The 17,669-nt window shown below is 35.9% G+C and overlaps 1 protein-coding gene across 1 annotated transcript; it reads left to right on the top strand.

Moving 5' to 3' along the window:
* The first annotated feature begins 3,456 nt into the window (after positions 1-3,456).
* On the top strand, positions 3,457-17,663 carry LOC106171029 (uncharacterized). Its single transcript, XM_087002960.1, has 4 exons — positions 3,457-3,603; positions 10,358-10,703; positions 11,022-11,198; positions 12,150-17,663. Exons 2-4 carry the CDS (start codon positions 10,362-10,364, stop codon positions 16,248-16,250), a joined length of 4,620 nt encoding a protein of 1,539 aa, XP_086859086.1. The 5' UTR covers positions 3,457-3,603; positions 10,358-10,361; the 3' UTR covers positions 16,251-17,663.
* Positions 17,664-17,669: the final 6 nt, after the last annotated feature.

Raw genomic sequence — 17,669 nt, forward strand, 5'->3', positions numbered from 1 at the left:
ACAATGTATTATAGAGAATTCAATAAAATTTATGACTTGAAATTACTGACATTACTTATGATTGCCAAACTTTCAAAAAAGAAATACAGGACTAAAATGCAGCCTGAGTTGGAAAAGCAGTCTAATTGACTTCTTTTTCTAGAAGTTTTACATTTTCAAAGTGTGAACTTGAACTCCCATGGGCCTGAAGCCTTATGCTTGTTACACATTTTACTTACATTGGTATTACCTGTTGAGCATAATTTTAAAAAATTTGATATTGAATTTGCAGTTTAACATAATGTACTTTTGCATCAGAATTGACAGTAGCCTATTTTGTTATTTCCTGCTTTTTGTCTGTACATTTGACAGCTTTGCTGCCTTGTTATTACCAAAGATAAAGCCTGATATAAATAAAGATGGCAAGTGACATCAGTGCAGTTTAAATTCAACTGATTAAAAATTATTTAATACTAGTATCTCATCTGCTGAGAACATCAAGGTTATTGTAATGTTACAGGAAAATTAAAATAGTATTTAGCTGCTGCAAAATTAAAATAGTATTTAGCTGAGGGGTACACTCCCATTTAGACAGATAAATTTTAATTAGAAAAACTTGATTTAAGATACATCTGCTAGAAGCTACATGTACTATTATGATATGATTTTTTTAATTTAAAATTTAAATTGAATGTTGAAATTGGTACAAGCATTTAAGAAGTGGTTGCATGCCTGAAATGTGCAATAAATTCTTTTGTTTCATGGGCATAATGGTCTAAATGCCTATTTTGTTGCTAATAAATTACCACATATATATATATAGTATACATGTACATAGTTGTTTTTTCTTTCATCTGTCACTCCATACAAGTCTCACTGAGGCCAATACATAGATTTTCTTAAATAAAAATACACTTGCGATAATTGTTAAAAAGTTGACATAAGACAAAATAAGTTATAAGTAATTAATAAGTAATAATGATAATTAATATCGGAGTTTTTTCCCGACTGGTAAAAAACGTTGCCAGGTTAGATTTTAATGACACTTGATAGTCAATTTTTTCATGCAAAAAGCCACCTTCAATTGACGTGAATAAGTTGCACAGTTTCTGTGACATGAGATATCTAAAAATGTTAAGTGTTGCTATGGCCAAATTTAAAAGTGACCAGTTGGCCGACTTCGTGGAGATCTGCCTCATTGATTGCTTCTTCTAGGTAAATCACACACGATGATACACATAATTAACTCTGCTACCATGTCTTAAATTTCACCAGGTACTTATGCAGGCAATTCTTGAACTCCCCCGAAGGTTACGCAATTTACAAAATTTCGACCGCGACGTCATCTCAGCGCACGCGCTCCGTTCTGAATATTTTCCTACGCGCAAAAAACTCGAAAAGTGAAAAACTCGAAAAGTCAAAAACTCAAAAAGTCGAAATATCCAATAGGGGCCACCATACTTGGATAGAAATCTGTCTATCAGAAACACAAACATATATGAAAATGAATGAATAAATAACGAATGAAAATAAACATAAAAAAATAATAATTATAACAATCATGAGTGAGAAACGCGTTAAGCCCGTTGAAGATAGTGCAGTCATAAAAACGTTAAGGTTTAAGGCAACTCGCCTTAATGTTGGCTGATTAAAAAAAACACTATTCTCTTACCTTTTCCTCTCAAACCTTTGTGCTTCCACTCTTTCAAAATGCTTTAACCATGTCTCATAATTATAACGTGCAGGGTTGGATACTGTAACGCCCGCATGTAGACCAGATTTAAGATGCCACGTGATCTTATTTAAACAAGCAGTTTTCTAAGAAATGTGCGTCATCGTTAAAGCTTTCTCGTTATCATGACACTCTATCAATACTTGCGGTAGTCACGTCTAGTAGTAAACTGTTCTTCAGACACACACACGCACACACAAGCAGGGGTGGATTGAGGCCGTCTTCTGGGTCTTCCGGAAGACGGTCAGATTTTCAAGTTTAAATTGACGGATATCTAATTTTTTCTCTCAGAAGACGGTCAAAAATACAGGATGGATCAACAAAGATAATTTAGAAGACTGTCAGAAAATAGCTCTGGATCCGCCCCTGCACAAGCACGTACAAAATGAAAATAAATGAATAAATAATAATAATAATAATAATAATAATAATAATAATAATAATGGTGATTAACACTTTTAGCCCGCTCAAGGTAGGACAGTCATAAAAAAACGTATACAGTAGTTATAAGGCAACTTACCTTATTGTTGGTTGGTAAAAATTTCGATGACCTTTGAACCTGAAGTAATTTTTTTTGCATCATCATCCTACAAATGATTCTTTTCAATGATGAAATCCAATCGTCAAAACTCATATTCAAATTAATAAAAACGGTGCATTTACCGAACAGCACGAAACCCAGTTCTCAATTCAATTCTAACACTCAATTCTCAATATATAGGTCCACTTAAAGAAGACAGAAAAGTAAAAAATGAAGTTAAAGATTTATTTCTGGGGAGGATACAACCCCGCTGTCGTATGAGGTGCTCTCGCCTTACTAAAACCCTGCTTCAAGTGGTATGTAACAAGCTGCGAGACAGCAAATACCGTTAACAGAAGAATGATTAGCAACGGACGGGATCGAACCAACGCCCATTCGTTCCGAAGGCGGACATTCTAACCACAAGGCGGACATTCTAACCACAAGGTCATTCGGTCTGTTTTAACTTCAATTACGCTTAAATAAATAAAATTTAAAAAATGTTAAATGGACCTTTATATTGAAAACCGATGTTAATAATACATCCTATAATTACGATTGTCGAAAACAAATATTGGATAAACGGACACAGACATAGGCCTTTTAACAAACCCCGGTCAACTACATTTATCATATAATAAGGTTTAGAAAGAAAACAAAGCTATTATTATATGTCATAAAAAACCATGTTGTTTCTCTCTATTCATAGCTCTGTAAAGTGATTGTGAAAAAATTAACAAAGAGCATGCGATTCATAACCAAAAGTGAAGACGGAACGTTTTAAAAATTCATTTATTAATTATTGCCTCTTTAACTTGTAGTAATTTATGGATGCCTTTTTAATTTGTAGTATTTTAGGAATAATTTATTGTTTTATAATTTAAAGATTATTGTCAATTTTCTTTTAAACATTCTTTGTACAACTTCAACCTTAGGGTTGCAATTTTATCTAATAAATTATTATTATTATTATTTTCATTTTCCCCTCAGCGCTATGTTTTTCCACTCCTTCAAAAATGCTTGTAATCGTGTCTCATGAGATGCAAACTGTTTTCTCTATGATCAGGCTTAATAACTGAAACGCCTGGTTGAAGACTGTTTTTTCTACGCCGCGTGATTTTCATCTGACCAGCTGTTCTTCCAAGAAGTGTGCGTCATCATTAGCTTTCGTGTTATCGTGACACTAAATATTTGCGGGCGTCACGTTTTCCGTAGATCGCATTGTATAAGAAGTGCAGTGAAGCACCCAACACAGCAGTGTTCAACGAGCGGGTATCATCACTCAAAAAGAGAAAAATAAACAAAGACTACGAAGAAAAAGAAACTATAACACTGTGCAGAAGGAAGGTTTTGCAAAAGAGGCAACACAAAGGTGAGTAAAATGCAAATAGGTGGCCTATATATTTATCAAAGAAAATAAGATAACTAATTTAAACGACTTCTCTTAATTTTTTAAAAGAATAATAAAAGAGCAATAAAAAGAATGAAAGAAGATTAAATTATTTGTTTTGTATTATAACTTAGGTCAACAGTTAGGGTCGAGCACTTTTCAATATGATCAGGCAATATTAACGTAAAATTAGCGTAAGATTAAGAATATACGTATAAACCTTTTGTGCGCCAAAAGAGTGCATGTTCTTCCTGCCTATTGCTATGCGGTAAATTAATTTTACCATAATATCATATTGTTTGAAAGAGAATAAACAGTTTTGGGCATTAATAATATATTGAGGATGCATTGTACGGCATTTGTCTTTTTAAAAATAAACTTTTGCAAAAAATTATTTAGACAGTTTTGCTAGTACAGAGTCAAGCGGACCACATTGCTATAAAGTTACGCAACGATGAATGTAGTTTGTAGCTGAAGATTGTTAACTGCGTGTTTCCAAAGGATGCGCTAGAATGCTGTTATAAATTTATTTTATAGCCTATAATTTATAGGCCTATACTAATTTAGAGGCCCCCGACATCAGAGTTTTTTTTATTGCCACTTTTAAACATCCCTTTTCTCTATACCTCTTTTTCTGTCAGCGGAGATATACAAATTAATCAAGGAACCGAAGTCATTTTGAAAGATATTCTCATTATCATAAAAACATGAATTTCAACAAGAAGAGATTAAGTTTATCTTGATGGTTGACAAAAGCAGGGTGCCACAGAATGACGATCTATCTTGAGGTTGGACTTTTTACCAGCTTTTTTTATCTTCAGTATTTTTCATTTTCCCTATATATAACATATTGTACAAGTTTATAACACCTCAAGCAATCAATCAAAATGTCTCATAAATTAGATAATGGATTATGTAAAATGGCAATTTTAGCCTACTGTACATGTACATTTGTCACGGATTCCGTGCAATGAACACAATTTTATGTGCCGTTTATTTGACAGCAATAATTTTAACCCTCGACGAGCTACGGCGTGTATATTTATACTTATAACTTAAAGGTGCAGGTACAGATAATTTTTCCGACAAAATCAGCGTGTCGGTTGAAAAGTTTCAGTACAGTTGAAGCACACCCTTGCCTCCGCACGTGCGGCTTCCTTGAATAGAGATACGTTGTAGGTGCAGCCTCGCGGGATTTTAGCACTCACATGACCGAAATAAGGAGACATACAACTTGTGATTCTTACAATAAGTTACATTAAGTATTATAACGACGACGAGGTTCTGGAGTCTTCAATCATTTATTCACCACTTACTTTTCATACAATTTTACCCATATTTATACTCTAATTCTCCGTACTGATCACGCGTGTAATTATGTTCTTTTTAATTTTATTGTTTATGGCGTGATTTACAGAAACTTTCCATTGTCATGTTGACTTTACCATAGAACATTCCCTTATTAGATAATGTCAAAGAGCCTTGTTTTCAACTAAACTTATCAAAAAAAAAAAAAAAAAAAAAAAAAAAGCTATTTGCATTACTCATACTTGAAACATGTCCAAAACTCAGTTATCATGTGATAAACAGTTGATCAAAACTAAAATCTGTTATGAAATTAACCAATCGCATTAAATGTTATTGACTCTGACCTTTTCCATCTTTTTCTGACACTAAAAGCATGTTCTACACTACACAGATGAAACTTACACCCCATTTTCATAGATTTTTAGATCGATCTATCCCTGTGGGGAGTCTCACCAGATTACTGTCAGCTTGGCCGGCTTAAGCGTCTGTCCCGCCTACTGAAAGCTGTAAGGGGGTAATTAACTATGGTGCTCGCTCGGCTGACTGCAATTTAGCGTGAACCCCCAGGGAGTTAGGTCGATCTAAATTTTAATCTTTAGATCGATCTAAATCTCTGGGAAAGCACCCTTAATTTACACTCAATATCACTCTTAACTTTTCATCTATCTGATTTCCCCTTTATTACTAATTGTAATTAGTGTAAGCGTAAGTAATTAACTTTACAACATAAGTTTTAAACACCTTCACTTTTATTGTTTCCCAAAAAACATCATAAGGGGAGGGAAACGGACAAAAATGTGTTTAACCATCATCACAATCACTGCAAGATGGGGCACTGTCACACTATAGCCTACGCTGTCACAAATAGCGTGTGTCAAATCAATCATACCCACAACTTTGAAAGTGAGAAATCGTCCCTTAACCAGCGTATGAGAGTGAACGTATCAGTGACGTAGTACACCCAAACCGAATACAGAGGTGCAAATGAGGTCACAGGTATGCTCTTTAAAATATTTAGTGCACAGATTACAAACTATGTTTGAATATTTTAGGGATCCAAATGAAGAAATTTGTATCAGTTTCACTCTCCTGAAACCATGAATAATAATAAAAGAAAGAATTCATCGTCTATCCCCCAAAAAGATACATACATTACTGTCACAAATGCAATACGTCCAGCTGTGGAAACGTTTTAAGGGAGACAAGGGCTAGTTGGACCCCGGGGTAAGTTGGCCCCGGTCAATTTATGAAAAAGTAACTACGAGGTAAATAAATTGGCCACATACTCTAGTAAAGTGACCGTAGCCTACAATGCTTAGGAAGTGCCGGACGTTAAAAAGTTTTGCTTAAGCGGTGAGTCGAAAAAAAAACGATTTTTACACCTAAAAGTAATTTTGTTTAAGAGATTAAAAAATATATTTTCATAGGCTTTTGATCGAATATAATATATAGGGATCAGGACAATTCCCCCCGGACAATCCCCCCCCCAGGACAATCCCCCCCCGGACGATCCCCCCCGAAGAATATAAATTTATATACAAATATAAAGTAAAGAGTACAAAGTTCAAATATTTTCATCCATTTTCTGAATATTTCTTAGTGATGATGCAACTCGAGGATAGATAATATTAATTTTATTAAACAAATTTTTTTCATGGAGTACAAGTACATAAAATTTTCGAGATAGAAGTACAGAACATTTTATTAAAAATCTGATCAAAGTATATCTCCAGGTAAAAGAGGGGTAAACAGATGATCTCACTCATCCAGGTAGCCCTTTGATGAATTAACTGTTACTTTTAATTGCTTTATTACTCCCTCTTGATTGAGAAAGTCTTGAATCAATTTGCATCTCTAGGGGAGAGGTAGGGTAAACTTCTCGCTTATCCAGGTATCCCTTTGACTATTTGTCACTTTATATTGCTTGACCACTACCCACTACCCACTACACTAAAAATATTAATAAAATCTGTTTAGCTGTTCATGCATCTGTTTACCCCACCTTTACCTGAAGGATAGGTGGTTATACTTCGATTAGATATTTCATAAATCTTCCAGTACTTGTACTCAATGAAAAGGGAATTTGTTATAAAATAATTTGTTTCATGAGGAAGTTGTATTATCACACTAAAAATATTAATAAAATGGATGAAATGCTTTAAACTTTACACTTTATATTTTATATGTGTCAATAAATATATATTTCTTGGGGGGGATCGTCCGGGGGGAATTATCCTGGGGGGAATTGTCCGGGGGAATAGTCGGGGGGGGGGGGGAATTGTCCAGGGGGAGGGGATTGTCCTAGAATCAATATATATATATATATATATATATATATATATATATATATATATATATATATATATAGGGAATCAAACTGAAGCTCATTGATTCAAGTTTCACAGAGATGTATCATTGTTGCTCATTCTAGCACCATAAATGGCCGCCATCCTTTAAAATAAAAAATGTGCACCCGGGCCTAGTTGGCCCCCTTGACTCGGGGCAAGTTGGACCCTTATATTTCCCACAACAGAGCTAGCGACCTTTGTTGAAACAAACTCAACGGTTTAAAAATGAATTTGTTACTTTCTTTTAAAACGAAAATTTATTATTCGTTTTCATTCATTAAAAACCCGCTTTATACCATTATTAATTTATTCTTAATTAAAACAAAACAAATTTTATTGATAAATATTTTGGTTCTTGCAACACATACAAGTGACGTACGGAAACCTCAATAAATCTGCCTCATCTGAAGTATTTATTCATCAGAGACTCTCAAAAATCAATTTGTTGTAAAGCAAATTACTTACACTTTCATTAATTACAGATAACAATTAAAGCGGAATTAAAAGAGTAAAAGGACAGATAGTTATTGAGTGTAAGTTAAGTATCTCCAAGAGTCAACAAGTGTAGAACATGTTTTTAGTGTCAGAAAAAGATGTAAAAGGTCAAAGTCTGTAACAGTTAATGTGATTGGTTAATTTCACAACATATAATAATTTTGATCATCTATTTATCACATGATAACTGAGTTTTGGATAAGGTCCAAATATGAGTAATCCAAATAATATTTTAGATATCTTTAATTGAAAACAAGTCTCTTAGGGATTACCTAATAAGGAAATGTTGCATAGTGACTTGCAACATGCGAATGGAAAATATTTTGTAATCACGCAAAGACAATGGAAAAGAAAACAAGTAATGCGTGATCAGTACGGAGAAATTGAGTATAAATATTTGTGAAGTTGTATGAAGCAAGAGTCGGTGAATAAACGTTCGGAAGCTCCAAACTGCTGTCGTCATTTTTCACTATAACAAATTTAATAAATAAAAAATGTATAAAAATGTATTTCAAGGCGTTTACATGGGATACTTACTTCATTTTCGTGTAGGGTGCCAACTTGCCCCACCACGCGGCAAGTTGGCCCCCCTGTCGTCAATTGCGTTTTTTGTCAAATTGTAAGCCATCTGGCATTATATTTGAAAAATAATGACGTTGCACACGTAGGGCTTACTTTGAAACCGGTTTTGTTACTCTAACTCATTTCTAGTTGGCTCTACAAGGTCAAAAGTGTCTAACTGGGCCAACTTGCTCCGGTCTCCCCTACTCACTTTGAAATCCAATCATCACTGGTTTTGTGCTGAAATTTATATCCTACAACTATAACGTTGTGCAAAATTATGATAATCTTCTGTATAGAGCAGTAAATTTTTTTGAGCGACTTTAATTTTGTTACTAAATATTAAAAAAGAGGGAAATACACACTACTGACAGTAAAATAAGCATTAAATAAACTATTTGCCATTCATGTTCCAAATATTGTACCAGAAATGGCAAACTATCAAGGAATTGCAATATAGTTTAAAGTCAACAGCAGAAATCCCGGTTTCCTATTGCACCTAGTACTTGGGCAAGATGAAACTTTCTGGGGAACATACGTTACGTAATATTAGACATGACCCAAAGCCCCTTGAGCTGCATTTAAATATTTATAAAAAAAACTTAATTTTTACGTCATAATTTACCATGACTGAATCATTACAAAATATATCGGAACGCAATATAAAAATTAAGATTATATGGCCCGGAACACACGTTGCTGGAACATACATATGTGTACTTTACATTTTAGGCTCCTTATATAATGTATAGATATGGTAAAAAATCAATATAGATATGTGTAAAATTGTATTTTTGTTCTATATACATATATCTTTTAAAAAATAAATACAACTTTGAATTCATTCAATTTTATTTTTTGATACTTCCGAGCATGTGAAATGCACCTTATTATTGGGTATACTTTATAGCTGGCTAGATGAACTCACGTCAGGTTACTCTTGGTAGCAAATAAGGTACTAGTTTTTGAAATCGTTTTAACTATAATGGATATTTATTTCATGAAATCTTTTGACTCATTCTCAGTATATAGGTCCATTTGAAGAAAACAGAAAAGTGAAAAATGAAGTTAAAGATATAGTCGCGAATTCTACTTTTTCTAGATCTTTGACGACAGAAAGTGATAAATCTAGGATTTTTTCAAAATCTTGAAATTTTTATGTCTTGCTGGCATGGGGATGAAGTAACGAAGGCCTATTTTGGTAATGAAAGATTTAAAAATAACATAAAAATGAACTTTGGATAATATTCGCACGTTATTAATACAAACAAGACCAGGCTTACGGGATATTTCAAGATCCACATTTATTTTACTGAGACATTTTGTTCTCATTTCAAGTAAATTTGTTCACAATGCATGGTAAAGAAGGTTTTGCAAATTACTCTCTATGAGAATGCAGTTTTGCTGCGTTTCATTTAAAACAATTGACTGTCTTGTCACCACATTCTCTTGCTAATAATGAATAAAATTGAATTGAAGATCTTATCAATGGTTTAAATGTTACGAAAAACATCAAGCAACTAAAAACAATGACGTGTGTCAAGAAACATAATGAAGGTTTTTCAATTTTTAAAGATCCGGCGACACCGTGAAAGTAAACGCCGCTATCTATTGAGTTATTTGAAACAAACAGTGAGAACATTTTCTGGGACGTTAGACATCATACTCGATTCCTGACAAGTTGAAGATTTTGTACTTTGGTAAAATGAACTAGATCGGTTAGAGAATGTGAGATGGTTTTAAAATAAGTCTGTTTGTTGTTTGTGTGAGAACAAATAAAACTAGTAATTATTATTTTATTTTATAAGTTGCTAGAATCATGTTAGTTAAGTTCCAGTTTGACAAATAATTCGTCCACTCGCTTACTTTTAATAAAATAAAAAAAGAGTTAAATGGACCTATATACTGAGAATGAATGTTTTAACACCCCTTTTTATAGAGGGTGTCTTATTCTTTTCTTTGGAAAGGAATTGTCTGTAGGCTATGGCAGATTTTTTTTCTTTCTTTCTTTCTTTTTTTTTCAGCAACATGACTAGTTTGAAATACCCAGTCCCAACATTGGAGTCCACTTTGAGTGAGCTGACCCGTGTTATGGATCAGCTATTGGACAAGGAAAGGTTTGACGACTTCCAAAGCAGGCTCCACGCATTGCAAGAAGATGGAACATGGGAGAAGATACAATTAGCTTTCACCGAGGCTGTGAAAGACAAGGATAACTGGGCCACTGAGGGTTTCCATGAAAGCCTGCTGTCCCTTCGATGCCCAATTCCCAATTCTACGGTGATAACCGGTCTTTTAGAGGACGACGAGAAGCACAGCGACCAGCTGCGTAGGGCTGCTACCCTGTTGCACGCTACAGCTTGTGTCAAGGTGAGAGTTTCTTTTAGCTCTTTACTAATAGGGTAATTTTTTTAATTAGTATTTATGATTGAGATCTAGATATCAAATACCACTGCAGTATCAAATACCACTGCATGCAGTTATTCAATTTGTTGTGTAGGCCTACCTAATATTAGTCGCCTGTAATGTCTGTAGAATTCGTTAATCCAAAACTGATTTTTTATGTAATGTAATCTAAATAACCTAAATTTGACTAAGAAGGTTTTGACTTGGTATGTTTTATGTGAAAGTTTTTTTATCTGGAAAGATTAAGATATAACAAAAACTTAAACAAAATTTATACAACAGGCAAGACCGGAACATCTCACCAACTGCATTGGAATGGAACGAGGAGAACGACTGGAGACCAGCCAGGCTCATTACATGCTGTCTTCAAGCAGAGTTCCAGGTCTAGAAATGGATACTCTTGCTACATTTACAAACTCTCGACACGTCGTCGTTTTACACAAAGGGGCAGCTTTTAAGGTACTTTTATATTTTAACACCGAAAACAATAAAAAGTAGACTCAATAACTAAAAAAAAAAACCGATTATTGCTTTATAGTCGAGTATTAAGTCTGTCAGCTCCCCAGATGCCTGGAACAAGATAGCAGTCCTTCTGTATACCTTTACATATTTATTTTAAAAAAGACTACGTTATCATTGTGAAAATGTGTTACATGGCTTTTGTTTTTGTTTGGTCATTCAATCTATCAATGTTTATATTCACATTTTGTAAAAGCAAAGTAGTTATTGGTCCAAAACAGTGTATGAATTGGGTTATGATAGTGATTTCATTTCTTTTTTACTCGACTCGTACAAATGCATTTGCTAACATATAAATTTAGACCTATCCTTTATCTAAAGATTTCAGTCTTATCTTAGACTGGGTTCCCATGCCTAGATCGATCCATCTGGATCGGTCTAACTCCCTGGTGTGTCTCACTAATTTGCTATTAACTATGGGACTTAACTGTCTGTCACACCTACTGAACCAGGGGGTAAAGATAATGACCCCTAACAGCTTTACTGGGTGTGTCAGACATTTAGCCCAGTTAAGATGATAACAATTTAGTGAGACTCCCCAGGGAGATAGATCGATCCAAATATCTGTGGGAATGGTCCCTTAGACAAATGACATTTGTAATTTTTCACTGTTATAATCTTGGATATCAATGTTTCTCTAACAAACAATCAATGCTAAATAACAACACATGGCATAGAGCGCATTCAGAACAGATGATCCGCAGACTAACTGATCCACTGATTAAATTGTTCTGAATGCCCTCATATTTATTACTTGCAATGCAGGTTAAAAACTCCATTTGCACACTGCAACAGTAGTTGTTTGTAGTTTACAGTGAACACCTCAGCATAATTTCTTTGAAAATTTTGCTATAAAGTTCTAACGTTCATTGTATGCTTTATTTTATATAGGTCGATGTCATCCAACCAAATGGCCAACCTGTTTCATTAGAGAAAATCTACCAACAGCTGCAAGCAGTTACTAGACATGATGATGCCCCACCTAGCATAGCTCCTTTTTCAGCCCTTGATCGTCCAACATGGGCTGGTATTCGGGAATCATTGATCCAAAGAGGTGCCAGTGAAGCCATCCATATCATGGAGAGCGCCATCCTAGCCCTCAGCTTGGAGGAAAGAAATGCACCTGATACCAGGAGTAAAATCTTAGAGGCCACCCGTCTTGGGAATGGTACCCAGCATTCTCGCTACTATGACAAAGTCATCAACCTTGTTGTGTATAAGGATGGCAAGACAGGTATGCTAGTAGAACACACTAGTGTGGATGCAACAGTACCAGGTGCCTTGGTCTATCTATTAACCCACCTTCCAAAAAATCTCTCATTCGACGAAAACCTTGACCCTGTAATGTCATCCATCCCAGCTTGTCCCCTGGACTTCCATATTTCAACACAAGACCAAAAGAAAATCCAGACAAATATCCCGACCAATGGCAGTGATCGCATTGTGAGTGAACTAGATATACCCATGCTTCCTGACATTATGAATCTTATGCGGGAACAACGTTTGATCAACATTTGGATGAACCTTTCAACACAGCTTGCATTGCATTTGACCAAAAGCACTTTGAAGATTTTGATGGTGGAACCTACTCATGTGCGCCGCTTTATAGATGGGAGAAGTGATCCAACAATGCCAGTTACAGACCAATCACGGAGCTTCATAGATTCCCTTATAGCCAAAGAACCACATTATGTCCTCTTTCCAAAATTTGCTGCTGCGGTTCAAATGCACAAAAACCTGATAAGAGAAACCAAACAAGGCAAGGCATTCGGACCTCATATTGCAGCATTGCGTAATATCCTCTTGACCGAAGCAAATGTTGATGCAACCCTTATTTCATACCTGAAGATGCTTCAGATACCAGAGGTATATTTCACAGGTAATGATGGTGCTAAGGGTCTTGTCACTTCTGTGGCAAATGTTTATGCTCCAAATCAACTTTGCATAGCCTACCATGCTAAACCAGACAAGATAGCCTTTCAAATTGCAGCCAATGGGTTTTATCAGTGCCATATTTCAAAGTTTTTGGAGACACTAAGGCAAAGCATAGATGCTGTTATGCAGACTGTTGTGCCATTTTCTCTTGCCAAGCAGATGGGTGCTCTGGAAAGCTTACAGATGTCAAGCAAAAGTGAACATCCATTCTCCATTGTTCTCCATGCTGGTGCTGGTGAGGACTTCAAGCAAGACAACAAAGCTAAGAAGTTGATTGAGTTTGCCATGCAGGCTGCACTATCAGTTGGTTCTAAGATGTTGGCTGAAGGGAAACCTAGTCTTGATGCTGTTCAGGCCACTGTTGTCAGCTTGGAGAACTGTTTCCTTTTCAATGCAGGCAAAGGAGCTGTGCTCAATGCATCTGGGGAGCATGAGCTTGAGGCATGCATAATGGACGGGAAAACTGGAAAATGTGGAGCTGCAGCATGTTTGAAAAGTGTGAAGAACCCAGTTGAAGCTGCACGATTGGTTTGTGACAAAACCAAACATGTTCTTCTGATTGGTGAAAAAGCTGAAACCCTTAGCAAAGAGAATGGTTTGGCTACTGTACCAAACAAATACTTCAAAACATTCATGCGAGAACAGCAATTCAGGCAAGTGGCATCTTCCAAATCAAAACACAACCATCCTCAGACTGTTGGTGCTGTTGCTGTAGATGTATATGGTAACCTTGCAGTAGCTACATCCACTGGTGGGGTGCTGAATAAGATGGAGGGAAGAGTTGGTGACACAGGAATACCAGGTGCTGGTTGCTTTGCTGATGAGAGGGTTGCAGTTGCATGCTCAGGTGATGGGGAAGCTTTCCTAAGAAATGCCATGGCTCATGATGTTGCCAAGTTGGTTGACTACAAAAAGCTCTCTATTAAAGAGGCCTGCAAGTATTCCCTTGAGAATAACCTTCAGAACCACAAGGGGGGCATTGTAGCAGTTGACAAAGATGGCAATATTGCAGTTGAGTTTAATTCTAATGTCATGTTTGTTGCATCTATGGAGAAAAATGGAGCCATTGCCTCAGAAGTGATGATGAAAGGTTCAGGCCCGAATCCAATGCCACGAGATCACCTCAAAATCAAAGATGGCAAAGAATGCAATATCCATCTTCATGAGTACCCTTCAACACCAGGCGTAATACTTATTACATCAAAATCTACCAAGAAGGGTGTTGACTTGTTTCAAATGCCCCTTCAAGATTATGAAGCTTTGATGATGGAAGTCCATGGCATTGTCCCATTTCTGCAAAAGAAACTTAAAGTACAGAGATGTGCCATGGTATCAGCACCATCACCAATGCTTCCAGCTCACATGAAGCTTGTGCCTTTGCATGGTCTGGGTCAAGTCTGGGAACCAGTGACATCAGCAGATGAAGAATATAATGACGAATACCCAGGTTATGTATCATCCAAAAATGGCCCCAGACTTTCCAATCAAGAACTTGATCGCATCAAAAAGTCTATAACATCATTATCAGCATTACAGAATGTAAGCAATGTTTTCCATGGTGAATCTTCAGATAACAACCTTTTTGCCAGAATTGTGCGAAATGAAGAGGAACACTGGCGGGTTTGGGAAGATGAAGACCATGTAGCCTTCCTGACACCCTTTCCCAACACCCCTGGGTTTACAGTGCTGGCCCCAAGAAGGCACCTGTCAAGTGACATATTCAACCTTGAAAATGAAGACTACAGAAAGCTTGTTATTGCTGGCTATAAAGTAGCAAATTTACTCAAGAAGAGTCTTGGGGCTTTGCATTGTGCAATGATCTTTGAAGGGTGTGAAATTGATTATGCTCATGTGAAGCTTATACCTGTGTTTGCTACCAACAGCACTGCAAGAAAAACAAGGAACAACTCAAAGGCAGAGTATAGGAAGACCTACCTTGGCTTTGTATCCTCTGCAGATGGCCCTGAGGGGGATGACAGTGAATTAAAAAGTCTGCATTCTTTTTTAACAACAGATTCCATTACAGCACCTAAATCTTGGGAAGACCCAGAGACCCATTCAATTGCAGCCATCCACAGCACTTGGTACCAAAATGTCTTTCAGGTTCAGAACACGCTGTTCCATGCCACAGTTGACTACTTCAACCAGCGGTGCAAGTACAATTATGCCCTGACCCCACTGACCACTGATTGCATCTCTTCTCCCATGGGATTGGGATCAGATTCAGAGCCAGTCCAAATCGACTTGTTTGGGCAAAAGATCTTCCTGGCAGATTCCATGCAATTCACCCTAGAATACTTCTTGCGTTTCCAAGATGGCCTTCAAGGCACATACTACATATCTCCAAGCTTCCGTGGAGAGGACCCTGATGCAACTCATCTGAACCAGTTCTACCATATAGAATGCGAGTTACTCGGAAAGATGGATGATGCAATCAGTGTTGCTGAGGGCTACATCTATCACCTGACAAAGAGCATGCTGAAATCACACAGGCAGTTTATCCTGGCCACAGCAGGGACAACAGAACATGCAGAGCAACTCGTTGAAATTATGAAGGGTGGAAAATCACTGCCACGTGTCACAGTGGACCAAGCGATTGCAATGTTTCCAAGCGATGATTGCTATGAAGATGTGGTCCCTGGTAAGCCAGAAATGGGGAAAAAAGTAACCAGAAGGGGAGAACGTTTTTTGATTGACAAGTATGGAGGGGCCATCTGGCTGACAGAGATGGACCACTTGGGAGTTCCTTTCTACCAGTGTTATACTGATGATACACGCAAGAAGGCATTGGCTGCTGATCTTTTGATTGGCCTAGGAGAAACCCTTGGTCTAGGTGAACGTCATGCTACAGCAACTGAAGTTGAGCAGGCCTTGGACCACCACGCTGTACCTCACAGTTCGTACACATGGTACACAGACATGCGCACAGAGAAGCCAATGAAGACCAGTGGTTGGGGCATGGGATCTGAGCGTTATTTGTGCTGGCTTCTCAACCATGATGATGTTCGAGATCTGCATGTCATTCCAAGATTTAAAGGAAAGAAATACCTTCCATAAGCTCTCATTATATTCAATTTGGTTGGTGTAGGGTTAGTAGTATGAAGTATGTAAAAATGCATTAACTTTCATTTGTTAATATATATATATATATATATATATATATAACAAATTGTGTTTGCAAGAAAGAATTTTTTATGAACTTAATGTACACAGTAACTGTGATTTGTATGAAGAGATATCTTTTTAAGTTCTAAAACTACCAATGATTTGATTGGGAGTTTGGAGTAAGGTTACTAGTAAATGGCATATTGCTATAATGCGGGAAATTGTCAACATAGGCTCAGCATTGCTGGTAATCAATTCTGCTTAGGAGTAAAATATGCAATGGACTTTTTGTTTATGGATATGATGCTTATATATATTATTTTGAAGTTTAATGGATTTCACAGATAATAGACAACAGCAAAAAATCCATCCAGGGAACAGTTGCAAAGAAATCAATTGGCTGCTACTGGTATGCATTCCATAACAAAATATGTTTAAATTTGTATTAAAAAACCAACAACATAATATTTGGTTGGTTTAGGGTTACTTGTATGAAGTATGGAAAAATGCATTAACTTTCATTTGTGTTTTGCAAGAATGAATTTTCCATGAACTAAATGTACATGATTTGTATGACAGAGATATCTTTTAAAGTTCTAAAACTACCACTGATTTGATTGGGAGTTTGGAGTAGGGTAGCTAGTAAATGGCATATTGTTATAATTCGGGATTTCTTTTAATTGGGGGGGGGAGGGTAATGCTCAGAACAAATTGTGTTTGCAAGGAAGAATTTTTCATGAACTTAATGTACACAGTAACTATGATTTGTATGAAGAGACATCTTTTAAAGTTCTAAAACTACCAATGATTTGATTGGGAGTTTGGAGTAGGGTAACTAGTAAATGGCATATTGTTATAATTTGGGAAATTGTCAACATAGACTCAGCATTGCTGGTAATCAATTCTGCTTAGGACTAAAATATACAATTGACTTTTTGTTTACGGATATGATGCTTATATATATATATATATATATATATATATATATATATATATATATATATATATATATATATATATATATATACTTTTGAGGTTTAATGGATTTCACAGATAATATAGACAACTGCAAAAAATCGATCCAAGGGAACAGTTGCAAAGAAATCAATTGGCTGCTACTGGTATGCATTCCATAACAAAATATGTTAAATTTGTATTAAAAAATCAATAACACAGTGTATATATATATATATATATACACACAAAACTTGAGAAAATTTGTTTTACAGTTTAATTTGATATTAAATCATAATGCATTTTCAAGTTGTTGTTATCATACATTTTTTGTCAAGCATGTTTAATATGTTGGGGAATGTTATTTTATTTTGGATTTGATTAAATAAAAGAGAGTAGCTGTGATAACCATGCAGT

This window comes from Lingula anatina, chromosome 1, assembly GCF_051362555.1.
Source record: "Lingula anatina isolate TDL-2025a chromosome 1, LinAna3.0, whole genome shotgun sequence".
In the NCBI taxonomy this organism is placed as follows: Eukaryota; Metazoa; Brachiopoda; class Lingulata; order Lingulida; family Lingulidae; genus Lingula; species Lingula anatina.